Source organism: Cylas formicarius, unplaced genomic scaffold (genome assembly GCF_029955315.1).
Source record: "Cylas formicarius isolate icCylForm1 unplaced genomic scaffold, icCylForm1.1 PGA_scaffold_5__7_contigs__length_24384050, whole genome shotgun sequence".
Classification (NCBI taxonomy): Eukaryota; Metazoa; Arthropoda; class Insecta; order Coleoptera; family Brentidae; genus Cylas; species Cylas formicarius.
In genome coordinates, this window is record NW_026844341.1 from 6391595 (window position 1) to 6413811 (window position 22217).

Sequence of the window (22217 nt, forward strand, 5' to 3'; positions counted from 1 at the left end):
AGAGTAATAGTGAAACATGCATTATAGTATTTCAAATTTACGTTTAATTAATGTGGGCAAACAGTGAACGATGAAGACAAAAAACGTCAATATAATTACAGAAGTCATTAAATAATTTCATCAACTGATACAGAGGACCTTGAATCAAAAAATTGGTTCTTGGTATTACTGGTGAAATATAGGTGATGCCCTTACGGTCCTTAAAGGAACATGAAAGTTCAGCTTGCTCAGCAACTCAGGGCAATCCACTAATGAATTGCAAGGTTTATATAAAAAATGAAATAATGTACTTATCAACTATTGTTTGCACCACTGTTGAACCGTACTCTAGTCTCGAACGCACATAACTATAGTATAACATTTTTAAAGTTTGCAATTTCTCACTATGAATCTAAAGGAGAGTTTTGTGTGAAACGTTACACCCAGGTCTTAATTGTCACATTTTCTTAATAATACATTATCCAGATGGTAATTAAAAGTTATAGTATCAGTTTTGTTAACAAATATCATTGAGAAACATTTATCTGTATTCTGGAGTAGGTTATTAGAAGCACACCAAGAACCCATCATCTCCAAATCATTCTGCAGAAACACACAGTCGACCACACTATCAATTATTCTAAATAATTGCATAATATCAGCAAAGAGCAAAATTTGATTATCAATATTGGTTACTATATCAGTTATGAAAAGCAAGAATATCCATGGGGCTAAATTGATACCCTGGGGAACGCCGCTACTAGCCATGAACCTAACCGATGAGTGACCAAGGAGAGCCACATACTGTATTCTGTTATGCAGATATGACTTTATGAATACCACAAGATCATCACAAAATGCAAGCATCCTCAGTTTAGAAAGCAGTACAGTGTGGTCTACCCGATCAAAGGCTTTTGAAAAGTCCGTGAACCTGCAGTGAACCCTTAAAGAAACCAAGTTCTGTGAGTTACCAAGTGTTTCATTTGGTTGAAAATATTAGTATGCAGCGACATCTCCAAAGCTCTCACAAAAGGCGATATTATCCATACAGGCCTGTAATTGGATATATCAGATGCTTTTCCCTTATTTAGGACTGGAGTAATTTTGGTCTCCTTCCAGGCAGAAAGGTGTTTGTTGCTAGGGCTATGTTAAATATAAGAGACATGGGTTTAACCAAACATGTGCCCAATCTCGCACAACGAAACAAGATAGCTTTCGAAAAATCGTCGCTGGGTGGGGCAAGTTCGTAGCGCGGATCGCGAAGCAGCTTTTTATTATAAAAGGAAGGAGCTTCGCGCTTTCATGTGGTAAAGAGACGCATTGTTTTTTTATCGTGCTCCTGCGGAACACTATGGAACTTTCACAAAATCGATTTAATTTAATCGTGCATGCACCCTGTATAAAGTGTCCTTCACATCTCGTCGAACTTGAAAGTTACAGCAAACATCGGTAAATATTAAAATTTGCACAAATAATAGCGTTGTCGAATGATATTTTTTCAAATATCTCGCGCCCTGTATAATTGATGAAACCTGAAACTCTCTCTCGACACAGTTTACGATACTGTTTAAATAAAATTATCCCATCTTTAACGGTTGTTCATTTATCGCCAATAATTTACCCACAAAAACGGAAATTTTTAGAATCTTTTAGATATTTGCCCATAAACGACACACCCTGTATATGATTCAAAAAATGTTCTGAGTAGAGGTTATAGCCCCGGATCTTCCACGTTTCCTGGCAAAAGAACTTTTTGAAAATAGTAAATGGTTTTCGAGAAAATAAGTTTTTTCTGAAACCATGCAGGGCGCCGTAACAATCAATGACGTCATCGCGTCTTGACAGCCCCCGAAATAGCCATTTCAATCTGGATTTTTTCAAATATCCCGAGCAGCGTATGTGATAGACGAAAACCGCAAATACAAAAATTGTAGCTCTTGATGCGGCCTATGACACTGTTTGAAACCATTAGCCATATAATTTACGATTTATGATTTGCTGCTAATAATTTACGCTGTAAAAGAACAATTTTCTAGGACTTTTAGATTTTTGCATATAATTTGAAATCCCTGTATATAACCGAAAAAATGCCTGAAATAAATATTATTGCACTGGATCTTCCGCCTCTGCTGGTTAAAGAATTTTGCCGATCGGGTGAACGATTATGGAGGAAAACATACCTTTCTAGAAGCTAAAATTATCAAAAAAAAAAATCAAAAATTATTAAAAAATACTTGGTAAAATTTGATTGCACCCAATTTCTACCGTTTAAATGTGGACACGGACTTTTACTTCTCTGCTAAATTTGAAGTTGATATCTGCAAATTTAGGAGACCTAACACATTTCTCATTTAGCACGGAATATCGGGAACACCCTGTACAATAGGTGACAACCTTAAATACAAAAGTTTTTGCTGTTTATGTTGGCTATATCGCAATATAAAATAAAGTGAGATCTGAATCAATAGTCTTTCGGTAACCAATTTTCAATAATTCAATAATAATTTTCAACTATAATAATAGGGGGATCCATTTTTCAGTTTTTTTGAATTTGCGGCGCACCCTGTATATTATTGAAAAATTTTCAAGAATAAAAGTTTATGCGTCATCTGGTTCAAGAATTTTATTGGTCTCGTAAACGGTTTTTGAAAAATGATTTTTTTTTATAGACCCTTGCACACGCGATTTTTATTTTTTTTGGAATACTTACCGACTCCCCAGCCCCATCATTTTCAATAGGTTCCGCCACTGGCAAAACTGGCATATATGTGACAAATATGAAGTTGATTGCTTCAAATTTCGAACATCGTATTTTATAGCAAAGTTCAAAAAACAGTCGAAAAGGGCGGATCAGGGCCATTTCCTATAAACTTATGTGCCTCGTGGAGGGTTAAAAGGAGGTAAATTCTAATTTTGTAGCTCTAACGGTTTCAAAGTTATTCAGGAAAAACCAAAAGACAAGAACGGATAACGGACAAACAGACAAAAAAAATCGTTAAAAATAGTATATAATGTTTGGTAAAACTTCTCTGCTCTCCCTGCTCTCCTGAAATTATATTTGCATTGTTGTAAATTGGTTTGATGGCTTCTATTTTGACAGTTGAGAGTCATACTAATATTCAAATTCAAAAGCATGGAATACTACTGTCTGACCATGTCTTTAACGTGAACATGACCATTTCAGCTCTTGTAAATTGGTAGATTCCCATTAATAACCACTTATTATAATAGCTGTGTCTTTAACACAGCAGTTAATTTCAGCTAAATTCATTAACAACCGATAAGATGTGTTATACCACTCAAGTAGGATCTAAAAACTCTGTTAATTGTAACATTTAAAAAATCCAATCTGATCCAAAAATGTGTCCTGCAACACGCATTACCAAGTCACCGCACTTACCGCCAGTGTTGCCAACCCCAGCATAGAGTAAAACTGTAGATTTGCTTGAAAAAAACTGTAGAAAACTGTAAATATAAAATTAAAAAACAGTAAATCTACAGTTTTATGTTATATTATATTTTGTATAATTGTATGAATGGAATACATTATATGGAGGGTATTAAAAATAAGAAAACTCGTATAATTATCAAAATTTTAATCAAATTAAATGTCGTAACATTTCAAGTATCACTAGCTACTATGTTCTTTTCAATTTCTAAGTCTTCCTGATTTTCCGTTTCATTTTTATAAATAAAAAAAAATAAAATAGATGACGCTAGCATCTTGCATAAAAACTGTAGAAAACTGTAGATTTCGAGGCTTAAACTAAAAACTGAGAGAATCTCCTAAAAACTGTAGATCTACAATTAAAACTGTAGGGTTGGCAACACTGCTTACCGCTGACGGAAAGTAGTATCGGCGAGGTTTAATTTACACGACCTTGTACTAATTTCCAAGACTTTCGTTTAGCGGCTTCGTTGTTGTATACTCTCCGACAAAGCATTAAAAATTAGTAACGAATCCGGTCGCATCAAACAAAGATGCCTCTTACTTTGTATATCGTGTCGAACGGGCCTCCATCTTTGGCTGTTAGGCAGTGCCTCAAATATCTTGACGTCGACCACAAGTTGGTCAATGTTGATTTCGGATTAGGAGAACATATGACTGAAGACTTCGCTAAGGTGACAGAAACAAAAAATACCAGCTGGCACGCTCTAATGCTACCTTCATTGCAGCTCAATCCACAAAAAGAGATTCCGGTTTTGGACGACGACGGCTTTTGCCTGGGCGAAAGGTAAATTGGTGACGTTGCATATTAAATTTTTGATGCGTCTTTCGTTTTTCCCACTAGCAACGCGATATTGCAATACCTAGCGGATAAATACGCGAAGGATGAGACGCTCTATCCGAGAGACGCACGAGAAAGAGCAGTTGTGAACCACAGGCTCTGCTTCAATCTGTCTACTTACTACAGATACATCTTGGAATATACGGTGAGATACAGATCGTTGGATTCTTGCATATGGCTACTAGATATACAGGGTGTTCGAAAATTGGGGTCGGAAATTTCGAGGAAAGATTCAATGTGGTAAAGTAATGGTAGAAAGTCATATAAGAAAAATTCGAAATACAGTCGAACTTCGATAAGTCGAACTGCGATTTGACGCATGAAAATTTCGAGTTGTCAAAACTTCGAGTTATCAATAACTTCAAATGCATGTACTTTTTTGTGAATGAACATTTATTAATATCTGTAATTTTTGAACAAAAAATGAACATTATGAAATAGTAGTACATATGTATGTATGTATTTACATAATATATGTACATACAAATGTATTGTATATGTACCCAGTATATATAAACATAGTATGTATGCACATATACATACATATGTATGTACATATTAAAGTTTACTCTTTCACTGGAAAAAAGTCAGTTATTTGTGACTGACGACCGAATTTCTTATTTTGGTTTTCAACAAAAGCTTCAATTTTATTTAAACAATCATAGAGGGAATCGGTTCTGTATTCACTGGTTTTCAAATAGGAACGCAAGACAATCAACGAATTTTCAACCAATTCATTTGAAGGTGGTTGCTGAGAATCATCTTCCAATTCCTCCTCCATCGTGTCACTTTCGCAGTCATCTTCGATGTTTAACTGTACCGGTTCGGATCTGCAGGACTTGATGATATCTTCATCAGTAGGAAACTCTGTAGTAACAATATCCTCATCCACATGTATAAAATCGTTGATGGTGCTACCTTCTGCTATACCTCTATTGTTTGTCCAAGCTTTAAACTCGATTTCTATTTGTATTTCGTCTTCACTCTTTTCTTTCAGGCGTTCACTTAGGAAAATCAAGGGAATCTCATCTTCTTCTTCCCATTCAGAATACTGACCAAAAACGGCTTTTTAAAAACAATTGGAAATTGTTTCAGGCTTAACGTCGATATTCCATGCGGTAGTTACGTCAACACAATCCATTAGTGTAATGTTATTGTTTTTGTTTTCTTCGAAACGTTCCATTGCTTTTAAAGTACGTTTTGATGACATATCAACAAATGCAAAAATCCAAAAATGTCTTTAATGTAATGTGCAAATTGAATAGGGACAGTATTTTTCACTTAGTATTAAGTCATACAAGTGAACTTAGGAAGCACAGAAACTGAACTGCTTGCATAGATACGTTAAAAAGACAGGTTAAGATCGGTCGTAATTCGACTTATCGAAGTTGGCACCAAATGTTTCGTTCGAGTTATCAAGATATTCGAGTAATCGAAGTTCGAGTAATCAATACAAAGTAACATGCATTTCCTACTTTTGACGCAATTGCCAACCAATTTGGTTCGACTTATCAAAAATTCGAGTTATCGAAGTTCGACTGTAGTAATATTTTCCGAGTTATACCTTGTCAAAATTCATAAGCTGCTATTTTGCACACAGCCCTGATTTAGTGAAAGACATCGTTACAAGATAAAAGTGTTTCAGAAATCTGTCAGTAGAGGGCACTTTACCTAGAACATTTTTTATCTTCCCCGTATTACATTTATTTAAACTGATATTGCAAAACAGAACAGATTGCCTAAAGCAGAATCACGAATCGTCAAAAATTGCTGCTCTTGTTTTGAGTCGATGAGTGTTATCGTTTAGCCACAAATCGACTTTTTTGTTCTCGGCCTAAATAGCCCGCACTTGTAATTTACAGAAACGTGATACTGGATATTGTGATATGCATTTCTATTAACATGTCTAATACAAGTATTATAAATACATTTAACATTTTCGCAAATAAAAACTTATTATTATTACAATTCATTTTCAAAATGACCGCCTTTCATTTCTAAACATTTTCTTATACATTTAAAAAAATGCTGTCGAACTAGAAAAAATACGCCTAGCCTATTTCTAATGATTTCGCAACCGTTTATTATTTTTTGTCGTAGATCATTGATATCTGTAATAGGTGTTTCATTCATTAAAGACTTTAAGTGCCCACAAAAAAGAAATCCATCGGATTAAGGTCTGGTGAGCGAGGCGGTCATTCATACACACAGCCAATGCTAGATGGGGTGGAGCGCCATCTTGTATTAACCACATGTTTTGTCTCCACTGCAAAGGTGGTAGTTTTTCTTGGAGAAATTGCAAATACATTTCCGCACTAAGCGATCATTTAAAGAAAACCGGCGCAGATGTTTTTTTTTGGTTTTCAATGTTCCACTGATGCATATTTCGAAAATTTACAATGTCTCCTCAGTGAACAAAATAACATTTAAGATTTGCGGGTAATTTTGAAATTTTCCTAAAATTTGATTGCATAAAACTACTCTCAATTGCTCATCATCTTCATACAGTGCTTGAACCCTTTGAACATGAAAGGGCCGAAGATCATTTTCATGCAAAACTTCCCAAACTGTAGGGCAAGCAAGTTTTCTCATAGTCGTTGACGGGTTGACCTCCACTCAAATATTCTGTGTATGTTGATGAATTTCTTAGCAGATGGAACCGTTCTATTGGGATAAGCCTCGATATAAAGCAGTCGTGCTTCATCTGCATTTCCATTTGCTCTTCCGTAGCAAAAATGCATATCGCATATATTGAATATTTGAATATTTCTGACGGTCCATCACAGTAGCAGTTAGATAATAAGCTCTTTCAATTTTTAACAAATTTCATTAAGTTCTGTAAAATCACAACAACTTAACAATTTTTGAGGATTTGTGATTCTGCTTAAGGCATTCTGTTCTATTTTGCAATACCAGTCTAAATAAATAAAATACAAAAAAAATAAAAAATACATATTCTAGGTAAAGTGCCGTCTAGTGACGGATTTTGACAAGCTATCACTCGGAAAATATTACAATTTCTAATGTTTGTTACAAGTTTTCGCACTCAATTTTCGAACACCCTTGCCATTGACGATTATATATAAGCACTTCCGAAGCAAGCATCATTTTCATCATCACTTTCAACCAATTCGATAGTTTGGTATGTTTTTGGTATGTGGTATGTTTCGGCAGTATTATTTCAGGTGTGCGAAGGGTGTTTGTGTGGAGTGCAGATTAGTGTCTAAAATTTGCGACATTTACGGCCTCTATTTTATCTAATAACTGTGTATTTTCTCGCCGCAATTGTTTCAGCTAACGCCTATTTTTTTCAACTACGAAAGAACGCCTTTGAGTCTCAAAAAGATGAAGATCGCGCTGGACAACTTCAATACGTACCTTGAAAGATCGGGCACCAAATACGCCGCATCAGGTACATTTCCTTCGTGTTTACTAGTACAAAATCACAAAATCATAGCAAAAAGTTCAGGGATAAATCAAAAATTGACTGGTGCTTAATAATTTCTTTAATTTCAAGAAAATGTAACAGGAAAGCTAGTAATCCGTGTAATTTTTCAATCCCTTGGCGATCCTGGAACTAATCAAACTTTAATTCGTTTGGAGACCTTTAGGTCCCTTTAATACATATTAAAACACCACGGAAGTAAAGTTTTTCCAATTCAATTTTAGGGCGAAAAATTCGAATTGTTTAAAAATTACAGGAGAAATAAAAACTAATTTACCCCTGTCTACAAAAAAATGTATTTAATTTATCATTTATTTAGTATAAAAGTTTGTCCGAGCAGATCTCAGGAATCTTGTAACGATCTAGTAAAACGTATTTACCCATTTTAAGTCAGTAAAAGGCTTTCAGAAAAAAATAGAAAAATAAAATAATGACATTTTAAAAGCGTTGCCCAATTTTGACTAGCTTTGACATGGCTTTGCATCCGTGGATTTTTTTAAAGCCTTCTTGTTATACATGTTGCGAAATATTACTAGAAAAAGAATTTAGAAAAAATGGGCAATAATGTAAAGTTTGCCTAAATTGCTTTACTTAAATTGCAATTTGCAATTTTGAAAAGTATTAAGCGTTTCTTCTTAAAATGTTTTATGAAGGTAATGAGTTTATTTCCAAAAAAGTTTTTGTCTGATTTGTATGTTCAAAAAGAAAACAGTTTTGCTCTTTTTCTGACATTTTATTCAATGTTTTTATGTAAAAGGTGTATACATTAAATAAAATCATTTTATAATTAAGACTTTGGTCTTCCTCTAGCCTCAATAACTACACAATTTCACAAACTGTATATTTAATTCGGTGTTTTTACCTAAAAGTTTTATCAATAAATTATTTTATTTTATAAGTAAGACTTGGGTCTTATGCAGCTGCAGCCTCAATAGCTGCCCAATTTCACAAAGTCCGCATTTTATTCAGTGTTTTTATCTAAAAGATGCATACAATAAATTATATTATTTTATAAGTAAGACTTTGGTCTTCCTCCGGCCTCAATAGCTGCCCAATTTCACAAACTCTGCTCTGCAAGCAGCTAGTTTTGACCATTTTCTTTACAAGTTATTCAGTGATGCAGTTTTTACGTTTTCTGTTATTGTCAAATTTTCAAAAAAAAAACCGGAATTTTATTAAATGTTCATCTTTCTATCAGTTTCTTTTTATACTTCAAAAAATATATGGTCAGGAAGATACCCAAATTATAATTCTAATCAAGCCAGAAATCAGAAAAATGCTGCTGAACTGAGGAGGCTTTTACATTTTACATTACATTTATCAAAATAAATAAGAACTAAAAGATTTTCACGAAATTATATATTTTGACATGACAATTGTTTCGACAACACCGTGTCTTTATCAAATCATTTGAAAAATGCTTTTATTATAAACAACGAGCCGATAATGTTTTATAATAAAATTAAAATATTAAAAAATAATACAATTAAAAAAAAGACTCAAAAATGTGTTATATTCCGAGGCAATAATGTTTTGGTGCAAATTAAAACTCTATTTATTTCTCGCTTTCCTCCTCAGATAACAATTGAAGAAAAGACTCAAAAATGTGTTATATTCCGAGGCAATAATTTTTTGGTGCAAATTGAAACTGTATTTCTCGCTTTCCTCCTCAGATCACGTTACCATCGCAGATTTCCAATTAGTGACGGCAACCATGTGCTTGGAGGCTATCAATTCGAATATTATATCGGACTATCCCTTAGTAAAACGGTGGTACCACACCTATAAAGAGGAATACCCGCAGCTGTGGGCTATCGTCGAGAGCGGATTGAAAGAGCTCGCTCATTTCGCGGCCAATCCGCCTCAGTCACATGGAGCACCCTAATCATCCCGTAAGGAAATGAATTTTTTTTCAACGTTCAACAAAAACGGACGAAAAAAACAAAATGTAACAAAACGTCTATAAAATATAATAATGTATATTGAATTTCTCTTTATTTTTTTTTGCGTCAACGCATCAATGATGTCATTTGTTCCGACGAAGACGTGCATCTACTAATTGTGTTCTTTGCATATATATTTATAACAAATTTTAAGTGAGATGCAAGCCAAATTCTTGAGCCTTTTATGTCAATAAAAGCAAAAAAAATGCATTTTCACACTGGAAATAAAACATCATTTAATACAATAATTCTGAAATCTATTGAAATAAATAAGATATAAATAAATTTTTATTTTATTTTGTTGTGTGTAACACTAATCATGTTAGTGAAATAAATCAATAAAAATTGTTAGATCCATTTTTTTCTGATGCTTATTAGATGGGCGTCAATTCGCAGGCAACTACATACGTCACCACCCGTTTTTCAGCTTTTTTGTTCCGAAACTTCGACGTCAAAGAAGCGTCGAATTTGGGTTATTGCGATTTACCTATACAAATAATACAAAGAGTATATTTTAGTTTTGCTTTAGCATGCGTAAAAAAGCGTTTCTTTCTGTTTTTGTTGTATCCTTAACTTCTATGTTGTTAGGCTTCGCCTAGGCGATGTCCCAAAATTTAATCCCGGGATGATCCTTTGATTTCATCAAAAATTTTGGTCCTGGGACTACAGAAAAATCACGCGACCTTAAAAGTTCGAGATAATTATAGCAAGCTGGCAACGTCGCGTCTCGTCGGTCTTGCGAGAAAACAAAACGACGACGTAATTTATCGAAAAATGTATACTATTTGTACTGTACTGTACACTTAAATCAGTTTAGGGGAATCACCGATTACTCGTAAAGTTTTATACTTATGCTCATCAAAGAACTTCAGGTATGTTCGAGATTCTTGATATTGTTTTTATACCATTATTTAGAATAAAAATGTATCTTGAGTCTCGCGATTAACTTCGGGACTTTCGCGACTAGTCTCGGAAACTAGAATTATGTCTCGTAGTCTCCCCTTTCGTTCCGGGACATGTTATTTTTGTAGTGTTCTTATTTAAAATTTTAGGTTTTGTTGTAGATAAGTTACCAAGGTTTAGTTTAGATACTCAGAAAATGTGTATATTTCATAATTATAATTATTCAGGAACAGTTATTTGCAAAAGATAATACGTAAGTGTTTGCAGAAAAGCTCTATGTTTTTGAAGCGCCTACAACAAGAAGTGTTCCTAATGAGACTTTTAAAAAACGTCTTCTTAACGTAAATAATATGACGTCACACGAGAAGCAGGTCACAAAATAGACGTAATAGTGACCAATTCGTATGCACCCTAATCATCTAATATCCAACATGATATTTTAATAGAGTTTAAAAACCGATGGTTACTTTCAGCGAACTATCTGTGGTGTAGTAGCAGATCTAAAAGAAAAGCGTTTTAAGTAAATTTTGGAACATACTTGTCATAAAAAATGTCAAAGGTATAATTGTTCACAAGCATTTCATTAAAAATAAGAAATAATTTTTATATAAAGTAAACAGTCCCTGTTGACATGAAATAGCACATATTTTTCCATACAAGCCAAGAACTTTTACCTAGTTTTGTACGATGATAATTTAAAATACGCAAACTGCAAGTTTTAGCCTGAGTTGGGAGCGAACCTCACTTTTGAAGCTAATAATCGATTGATTACCTTAATAACTGGCCAAAATTCGAAAGTTCACTTAACTTGTGGTTTATGAGTAAAATTCCGTTGGTGGATAAGCACATAGCTGCTTAACGGGCATTAGACGGATAGATAGTAAACATCTTTTGGTTGTCTCTGGGTTACTGTTCTGTGTCCGGGCGCCAAAATCCTAGAGTCGGCACTGTATATGGTTAACATGATAAACTAACCAATTTAGTTAGTTGGCTAAACTGCTAGGTTATTCCTGGGTTTTATAATTTCTGTTCAACATTTTAATTATATATTAGGTATACCAAGGGTAGTATTTCGAATGGTTAAGTGCTCTTCTAGTGTAACTACCAGAATTAAACCTTGTGCGTGCTCGTTACCTTAGACCAGCGGATTGGATACATTTTACGCAGTAAAGGGGCAGTAACAGAAAACGCAAGGTAAGGGGTTAACACGCTCCGTTTTGATAACAAACTCGAAAACTATTGGCGCAGCCCCAAAATATTTATACATATCACAGCAGAAAGCGGAAAATTTTCTAAAAATTTCGTGTATCAAGCTACCTAGAATGGCTACCGAAATATTCGAAACTAAAAAAAACTAACAAAAAATATTTTTAAAAAGTCTATCGAGACTAATCAGTAAAGTAAGCGGCTCTAATAGGTTATCAAAACATCAAAATATTCGAAACAACATTTCGCTAGGCTGCATCTTTATCCAAATTTAATCCCCCCGATTTAGACATATTATAACACCAATAAAAGTTGTTTTCACTATCATCCGCAGTGCGTGTCATCAATCGGAGTCGATTTTCTCCACCCGAAGAGGAAATAGCCGCTGACCTCTCCCAAAACGACGGCTATACAAAGCCAAGCGTTGTATGTCATAAAAATCAGCATCAAAAAGTAGCTGATTATTATCTGAATCCCGTGCAGAAACGTCTGAATCGCGTGCGTCTTACTCATCATCCTCGGCCTGTAAAACGGTTAATTTTGTTGATTTAGACAGTCGTTAGCGAACTCTTATGATCTCGCTGAACAGACATCATTTTCGCAACTTTTCCAGAAGATATAAAAATCCTTGTTACTTTGGAATTTTAAATAAAACACCCCATATTTTATATTGGCATGTAAATGAGCAATTAATTTGCCATCTAAAAATATCAAACTATGGTATATCTATTTTCACTGGTTTTGCAATTAAAGCGAAATAAAGTAATCACGTTTCATCTGGGTAGCAGGCTCTGGCCCGCCATGGTGACGTTTTTCGTAAACAAATTTGTCTTTGACATAAATAAGCTTAATATTCCGTTATTAGCATGTTCAAATCAGTAATTGTAACAATGAACCGGGAAGGAAATACATATGCCAAACAAAATTTAATATTTATAGAAACTGTTATACACCAAACTAACATCCAAGGATTGACTTCATAACATTGGATACTGTTGCCCTTTGAATTTCGTTTGGATCAAGTTGTTGAAAAGCATATTCAACAGGGCGTTCCAAATCTTCTATTGTTCCAACTGGAGTTTTTTTCTTTAATAGCGCCCCAAGGATAGGCATCAACCGGTGTAATATCTGACGAAAGCGGTGGCCAATTACATGGACCTAGACGCCTTATCCATCGGTTTTAAAACATGATTCTTACTTACTCTATTTGTGCAATGTATGTTGAAAAATGATGACCAATATCTCACACAATTCTACGCGTAAGCGTGATCACGAGGGAGAAATTGTAATGTAATTATTTTGTAATTATATTCAGTATCCGTTGAATACGCAAATAAGATATGCCGGAATCATCTTTAGCGCTCGGCATAGACGCATAAGGAAATGCGTGAAAATATGCTAAAAAGTTGGTTTCATCTTCTTCTAAGTTTGTAACAGGTTGTGGAAGTTCCCTTCTTCGTAGATTTCGAAAATTTGCTTCAATTCTTTTAAACTTTTTCTCATCATTGCACAATGGATTTTCGAATCATAATTTTGGTCATAATTGATTTAAAATAAACTATTTATAATATCCTTACAGTAAGCATTTTTCTAAAGCAAACAGTCTAGTAGGCCTAGAAAAATAAATGCATAAACACAAGTTGCACTGTATGCTGTTTGTGTACCATACGGATTAATTAGAGAAAGGTAAGTAAAACTTAAAAAAGTTTTTTTTTGTTAAAATTTAATTTGGTATGTTGCCGAGGAGCTTATTTACTGCTTACATGCACAAGATGTATTTAAAAAAAAAGACACACTTTCTAACATTAAAATATTGCTTTCTGTCATTCTCCGTTTTTCCTGTTTATTCGGTTTTAGATAGATAGTGTCTGTAGAAAAACAAATATTTCAAAAACTTTTTAATTTTTTGATGTATGTTGTATTTAAATAGAAGAAATAATAAAAATAATATTTTTTTTAACAAATACCTACTTAAAACTATTATAAAAACGAAATTTTCTTGTTTTATTGAGAAGGTACTATGCAAACCAAAGTCTATTAAGTGAAGTTTTCCTAGGGTTAAGCATTTTTATATACATATATACATATACAGGATGTTTGCAAATTAAAATTTTGAAAACTTCAAAACTCTTGTTTGAATAAATTCGTTCATGAGACTAGAAATAGATAGATAGATAGATAGATAGATAGTAGGTTCTTCTATTGCCGCAAATGCAAACGCCAACAAACTCGCTGGGAAAATTGAACTGAGGTGGTTTTTACTTGATGAAAATCCATTTATCAAAATAAATAAAAACTAAAAGTTCAGATTTTCACGAAATTATATATTTTGACATGACAATTGTTTTGACAACACCGTGTCTTTATCAAATGTGATAAAGATGTGATAAAGAGACGGTGTTGTCGAAACAATTGTCATGTCATAATATATAATTTCGTGAAAATCTGAACTTTTAGTTCTTATTTATTTCGCTAGGAAGACCCGAAAAGTCATTTTCCTCGAGTAGTGAAAGAACTAGAAGAAGAAAAATTAAGGAATTAGTTGTCAGCAAAATCAGTTAATTGGAGCGACAAAACTAAGTTTAAAAAAAGACGAAAAAAGAGATAAAAAAATAAAAAATACATATTCTAGGTAAAGTGCCGTCTAGTGACGGATTTTGACAAGCTATCACTCGGAAAATATTACAATTTCTAATGTTTGTTACAAGTTTTCGCACTCAATTTTCGAACACCCTTGCCATTGACGATTATATATAAGCACTTCCGAAGCAAGCATCATTTTCATCATCACTTTCAACCAATTCGATAGTTTGGTATGTTTTTGGTATGTGGTATGTTTCGGCAGTATTATTTCAGGTGTGCGAAGGGTGTTTGTGTGGAGTGCAGATTAGTGTCTAAAATTTGCGACATTTACGGCCTCTATTTTATCTAATAACTGTGTATTTTCTCGCCGCAATTGTTTCAGCTAACGCCTATTTTTTTCAACTACGAAAGAACGCCTTTGAGTCTCAAAAAGATGAAGATCGCGCTGGACAACTTCAATACGTACCTTGAAAGATCGGGCACCAAATACGCCGCATCAGGTACATTTCCTTCGTGTTTACTAGTACAAAATCACAAAATCATAGCAAAAAGTTCAGGGATAAATCAAAAATTGACTGGTGCTTAATAATTTCTTTAATTTCAAGAAAATGTAACAGGAAAGCTAGTAATCCGTGTAATTTTTCAATCCCTTGGCGATCCTGGAACTAATCAAACTTTAATTCGTTTGGAGACCTTTAGGTCCCTTTAATACATATTAAAACACCACGGAAGTAAAGTTTTTCCAATTCAATTTTAGGGCGAAAAATTCGAATTGTTTAAAAATTACAGGAGAAATAAAAACTAATTTACCCCTGTCTACAAAAAAATGTATTTAATTTATCATTTATTTAGTATAAAAGTTTGTCCGAGCAGATCTCAGGAATCTTGTAACGATCTAGTAAAACGTATTTACCCATTTTAAGTCAGTAAAAGGCTTTCAGAAAAAAATAGAAAAATAAAATAATGACATTTTAAAAGCGTTGCCCAATTTTGACTAGCTTTGACATGGCTTTGCATCCGTGGATTTTTTTAAAGCCTTCTTGTTATACATGTTGCGAAATATTACTAGAAAAAGAATTTAGAAAAAATGGGCAATAATGTAAAGTTTGCCTAAATTGCTTTACTTAAATTGCAATTTGCAATTTTGAAAAGTATTAAGCGTTTCTTCTTAAAATGTTTTATGAAGGTAATGAGTTTATTTCCAAAAAAGTTTTTGTCTGATTTGTATGTTCAAAAAGAAAACAGTTTTGCTCTTTTTCTGACATTTTATTCAATGTTTTTATGTAAAAGGTGTATACATTAAATAAAATCATTTTATAATTAAGACTTTGGTCTTCCTCTAGCCTCAATAACTACACAATTTCACAAACTGTATATTTAATTCGGTGTTTTTACCTAAAAGTTTTATCAATAAATTATTTTATTTTATAAGTAAGACTTGGGTCTTATGCAGCTGCAGCCTCAATAGCTGCCCAATTTCACAAAGTCCGCATTTTATTCAGTGTTTTTATCTAAAAGATGCATACAATAAATTATATTATTTTATAAGTAAGACTTTGGTCTTCCTCCGGCCTCAATAGCTGCCCAATTTCACAAACTCTGCTCTGCAAGCAGCTAGTTTTGACCATTTTCTTTACAAGTTATTCAGTGATGCAGTTTTTACGTTTTCTGTTATTGTCAAATTTTCAAAAAAAAAACCGGAATTTTATTAAATGTTCATCTTTCTATCAGTTTCTTTTTATACTTCAAAAAATATATGGTCAGGAAGATACCCAAATTATAATTCTAATCAAGCCAGAAATCAGAAAAATGCTGCTGAACTGAGGAGGCTTTTACATTTTACATTACATTTATCAAAATAAATAAGAACTAAAAGATTTTCACGAAATTATATATTTTGACATGACAATTGTTTCGACAACACCGTGTCTTTATCAAATCATTTGAAAAATGCTTTTATTATAAACAACGAGCCGATAATGTTTTATAATAAAATTAAAATATTAAAAAATAATACAATTAAAAAAAAGACTCAAAAATGTGTTATATTCCGAGGCAATAATGTTTTGGTGCAAATTACAACTCTATTTATTTCTCGCTTTCCTCCTCAGATAACAATTGAAGAAAAGACTCAAAAATGTGTTATATTCCGAGGCAATAATTTTTTGGTGCAAATTGAAACTGTATTTCTCGCTTTCCTCCTCAGATCACGTTACCATCGCAGATTTCCAATTAGTGACGGCAACCATGTGCTTGGAGGCTATCAATTCGAATATTATATCGGACTATCCCTTAGTAAAACGGTGGTACCACACCTATAAAGAGGAATACCCGCAGCTGTGGGCTATCGTCGAGAGCGGATTGAAAGAGCTCGCTCATTTCGCGGCCAATCCGCCTCAGTCACATGGAGCACCCTAATCATCCCGTAAGGAAATGAATTTTTTTTCAACGTTCAACAAAAACGGACGAAAAAAACAAAATGTAACAAAACGTCTATAAAATATAATAATGTATATTGAATTTCTCTTTATTTTTTTTTGCGTCAACGCATCAATGATGTCATTTGTTCCGACGAAGACGTGCATCTACTAATTGTGTTCTTTGCATATATATTTATAACAAATTTTAAGTGAGATGCAAGCCAAATTCTTGAGCCTTTTATGTCAATAAAAGCAAAAAAAATGCATTTTCACACTGGAAATAAAACATCATTTAATACAATAATTCTGAAATCTATTGAAATAAATAAGATATAAATAAATTTTTATTTTATTTTGTTGTGTGTAACACTAATCATGTTAGTGAAATAAATCAATAAAAATTGTTAGATCCATTTTTTTCTGATGCTTATTAGATGGGCGTCAATTCGCAGGCAACTACATACGTCACCACCCGTTTTTCAGCTTTTTTGTTCCGAAACTTCGACGTCAAAGAAGCGTCGAATTTGGGTTATTGCGATTTACCTATACAAATAATACAAAGAGTATATTTTAGTTTTGCTTTAGCATGCGTAAAAAAGCGTTTCTTTCTGTTTTTGTTGTATCCTTAACTTCTATGTTGTTAGGCTTCGCCTAGGCGATGTCCCAAAATTTAATCCCGGGATGATCCTTTGATTTCATCAAAAATTTTGGTCCTGGGACTACAGAAAAATCACGCGACCTTAAAAGTTCGAGATAATTATAGCAAGCTGGCAACGTCGCGTCTCGTCGGTCTTGCGAGAAAACAAAACGACGACGTAATTTATCGAAAAATGTATACTATTTGTACTGTACTGTACACTTAAATCAGTTTAGGGGAATCACCGATTACTCGTAAAGTTTTATACTTATGCTCATCAAAGAACTTCAGGTATGTTCGAGATTCTTGATATTGTTTTTATACCATTATTTAGAATAAAAATGTATCTTGAGTCTCGCGATTAACTTCGGGACTTTCGCGACTAGTCTCGGAAACTAGAATTATGTCTCGTAGTCTCCCCTTTCGTTCCGGGACATGTTATTTTTGTAGTGTTCTTATTTAAAATTTTAGGTTTTGTTGTAGATAAGTTACCAAGGTTTAGTTTAGATACTCAGAAAATGTGTATATTTCATAATTATAATTATTCAGGAACAGTTATTTGCAAAAGATAATACGTAAGTGTTTGCAGAAAAGCTCTATGTTTTTGAAGCGCCTACAACAAGAAGTGTTCCTAATGAGACTTTTAAAAAACGTCTTCTTAACGTAAATAATATGACGTCACACGAGAAGCAGGTCACAAAATAGACGTAATAGTGACCAATTCGTATGCACCCTAATCATCTAATATCCAACATGATATTTTAATAGAGTTTAAAAACCGATGGTTACTTTCAGCGAACTATCTGTGGTGTAGTAGCAGATCTAAAAGAAAAGCGTTTTAAGTAAATTTTGGAACATACTTGTCATAAAAAATGTCAAAGGTATAATTGTTCACAAGCATTTCATTAAAAATAAGAAATAATTTTTATATAAAGTAAACAGTCCCTGTTGACATGAAATAGCACATATTTTTCCATACAAGCCAAGAACTTTTACCTAGTTTTGTACGATGATAATTTAAAATACGCAAACTGCAAGTTTTAGCCTGAGTTGGGAGCGAACCTCACTTTTGAAGCTAATAATCGATTGATTACCTTAATAACTGGCCAAAATTCGAAAGTTCACTTAACTTGTGGTTTATGAGTAAAATTCCGTTGGTGGATAAGCACATAGCTGCTTAACGGGCATTAGACGGATAGATAGTAAACATCTTTTGGTTGTCTCTGGGTTACTGTTCTGTGTCCGGGCGCCAAAATCCTAGAGTCGGCACTGTATATGGTTAACATGATAAACTAACCAATTTAGTTAGTTGGCTAAACTGCTAGGTTATTCCTGGGTTTTATAATTTCTGTTCAACATTTTAATTATATATTAGGTATACCAAGGGTAGTATTTCGAATGGTTAAGTGCTCTTCTAGTGTAACTACCAGAATTAAACCTTGTGCGTGCTCGTTACCTTAGACCAGCGGATTGGATACATTTTACGCAGTAAAGGGGCAGTAACAGAAAACGCAAGGTAAGGGGTTAACACGCTCCGTTTTGATAACAAACTCGAAAACTATTGGCGCAGCCCCAAAATATTTATACATATCACAGCAGAAAGCGGAAAATTTTCTAAAAATTTCGTGTATCAAGCTACCTAGAATGGCTACCGAAATATTCGAAACTAAAAAAAACTAACAAAAAATATTTTTAAAAAGTCTATCGAGACTAATCAGTAAAGTAAGCGGCTCTAATAGGTTATCAAAACATCAAAATATTCGAAACAACATTTCGCTAGGCTGCATCTTTATCCAAATTTAATCCCCCCGATTTAGACATATTATAACACCAATAAAAGTTGTTTTCACTATCATCCGCAGTGCGTGTCATCAATCGGAGTCGATTTTCTCCACCCGAAGAGGAAATAGCCGCTGACCTCTCCCAAAACGACGGCTATACAAAGCCAAGCGTTGTATGTCATAAAAATCAGCATCAAAAAGTAGCTGATTATTATCTGAATCCCGTGCAGAAACGTCTGAATCGCGTGCGTCTTACTCATCATCCTCGGCCTGTAAAACGGTTAATTTTGTTGATTTAGACAGTCGTTAGCGAACTCTTATGATCTCGCTGAACAGACATCATTTTCGCAACTTTTCCAGAAGATATAAAAATCCTTGTTACTTTGGAATTTTAAATAAAACACCCCATATTTTATATTGGCATGTAAATGAGCAATTAATTTGCCATCTAAAAATATCAAACTATGGTATATCTATTTTCACTGGTTTTGCAATTAAAGCGAAATAAAGTAATCACGTTTCATCTGGGTAGCAGGCTCTGGCCCGCCATGGTGACGTTTTTCGTAAACAAATTTGTCTTTGACATAAATAAGCTTAATATTCCGTTATTAGCATGTTCAAATCAGTAATTGTAACAATGAACCGGGAAGGAAATACATATGCCAAACAAAATTTAATATTTATAGAAACTGTTATACACCAAACTAACATCCAAGGATTGACTTCATAACATTGGATACTGTTGCCCTTTGAATTTCGTTTGGATCAAGTTGTTGAAAAGCATATTCAACAGGGCGTTCCAAATCTTCTATTGTTCCAACTGGAGTTTTTTTCTTTAATAGCGCCCCAAGGATAGGCATCAACCGGTGTAATATCTGACGAAAGCGGTGGCCAATTACATGGACCTAGACGCCTTATCCATCGGTTTTAAAACATGATTCTTACTTACTCTATTTGTGCAATGTATGTTGAAAAATGATGACCAATATCTCACACAATTCTACGCGTAAGCGTGATCACGAGGGAGAAATTGTAATGTAATTATTTTGTAATTATATTCAGTATCCGTTGAATACGCAAATAAGATATGCCGGAATCATCTTTAGCGCTCGGCATAGACGCATAAGGAAATGCGTGAAAATATGCTAAAAAGTTGGTTTCATCTTCTTCTAAGTTTGTAACAGGTTGTGGAAGTTCCCTTCTTCGTAGATTTCGAAAATTTGCTTCAATTCTTTTAAACTTTTTCTCATCATTGCACAATGGATTTTCGAATCATAATTTTGGTCATAATTGATTTAAAATAAACTATTTATAATATCCTTACAGTAAGCATTTTTCTAAAGCAAACAGTCTAGTAGGCCTAGAAAAATAAATGCATAAACACAAGTTGCACTGTATGCTGTTTGTGTACCATACGGATTAATTAGAGAAAGGTAAGTAAAACTTAAAAAAGTTTTTTTTTGTTAAAATTTAATTTGGTATGTTGCCGAGGAGCTTATTTACTGCTTACATGCACAAGATGTATTTAAAAAAAAAGACACACTTTCTAACATTAAAATATTGCTTTCTGTCATTCTCCGTTTTTCCTGTTTATTCGGTTTTAGATAGATAGTGTCTGTAGAAAAACAAATATTTCAAAAACTTTTTAATTTTTTGATGTATGTTGTATTTAAATAGAAGAAATAATAAAAATAATATTTTTTTTAACAAATACCTACTTAAAACTATTATAAAAACGAAATTTTCTTGTTTTATTGAGAAGGTACTATGCAAACCAAAGTCTATTAAGTGAAGTTTTCCTAGGGTTAAGCATTTTTATATACATATATACATATACAGGATGTTTGCAAATTAAAATTTTGAAAACTTCAAAACTCTTGTTTGAATAAATTCGTTCATGAGACTAGAAATAGATAGATAGATAGATAGATAGATAGTAGGTTCTTCTATTGCCGCAAATGCAAACGCCAACAAACTCGCTGGGAAAATTGAACTGAGGTGGTTTTTACTTGATGAAAATCCATTTATCAAAATAAATAAAAACTAAAAGTTCAGATTTTCACGAAATTATATATTTTGACATGACAATTGTTTTGACAACACCGTGTCTTTATCAAATGTGATAAAGATGTGATAAAGAGACGGTGTTGTCGAAACAATTGTCATGTCATAATATATAATTTCGTGAAAATCTGAACTTTTAGTTCTTATTTATTTCGCTAGGAAGACCCGAAAAGTCATTTTCCTCGAGTAGTGAAAGAACTAGAAGAAGAAAAATTAAGGAATTAGTTGTCAGCAAAATCAGTTAATTGGAGCGACAAAACTAAGTTTAAAAAAAGACGAAAAAAGAGATAATAAAGAGATAAGAGAGACGATGAGAGACAAACTGCTTAAAGAGAGTCTCGAAGTCTCTCCTACTAGAGCCTCAAAAAGAATGAGCAATTGGAATATACAGAAATCAAAGCCAATTATACCATACACAAGTAAAGAAGCACTTAGCTTGATAATTGAGACTAAGTTATCAAAAAGTGACTATTTAATTATCAGAAGAGGAGGAAAAGAAAGAAACTTTGATGTTTATCCGTCATACAAAAAAATTTTGCAGGCAAAATTATGCTATTTTCCATCTCCTGATAACATTTTGGTAACAGCGTTATCTGCAAAAATTAAGTTACAAGGGCTTTTGGACCATACTGTTTCCCGAATTATTTTGTCTCAATCATCTTGACATATTTTTAATCACAAAATGGGCGGTGGCGGTAGCACAGGTCACCTTGAATACAAGCAGTTTATTGAAACTGAAAATGCTTCGAAATCAAATATTTTTTTAACTTCACTTGTACCTTTGCAATTATTTTAATTAAAATAATTTTAGTGTCATTTAGTTAATTTTCTATGATCCTACCCTTTTTCGCAAATTCTTAGGCCACACACATATTTTAAGGCTCATTCCTAAAATACTCATAAATGCACATAAGAAATAAGCTTTCTTCTTTTCCTCCACCCTGTATAATTTTTTGATGGTGGTCAT

General features: G+C 33.4%; 1 protein-coding gene and 1 pseudogene across 1 annotated transcript; both read left to right on the top strand.

Moving 5' to 3' along the window:
* The first annotated feature begins 3808 nt into the window (after nucleotides 1–3808).
* Nucleotides 3809–9700, top strand: LOC132702410 (glutathione S-transferase 1-like; annotated as a pseudogene).
* Nucleotides 9701–14411: 4711 nt separating this feature from the next.
* On the top strand, nucleotides 14412–16868 carry LOC132702411 (uncharacterized). Its single transcript, XM_060671002.1, has 2 exons — nucleotides 14412–14848; nucleotides 16555–16868. The coding sequence occupies exons 1-2, from the start codon at nucleotides 14782–14784 to the stop codon at nucleotides 16764–16766; spliced, it is 279 nt and encodes a 92-aa protein (XP_060526985.1). The 5' UTR covers nucleotides 14412–14781; the 3' UTR covers nucleotides 16767–16868.
* The last annotated feature ends 5349 nt before the right edge of the window (nucleotides 16869–22217 follow it).

Excerpts from the sequence above, each read along its gene's own strand:
- LOC132702411 (XM_060671002.1), top strand. The coding sequence starts at position 14,782 with ATGAAGATCGCGCTGGACAACTTCAATACGTACCTTGAAAGATCGGGC. Across the intron at positions 14,849-16,554 it reads CACCAAATACGCCGCATCAG|ATCACGTTACCATCGCAGAT; the intron begins GTACATTTCCTT and ends TTTCCTCCTCAG.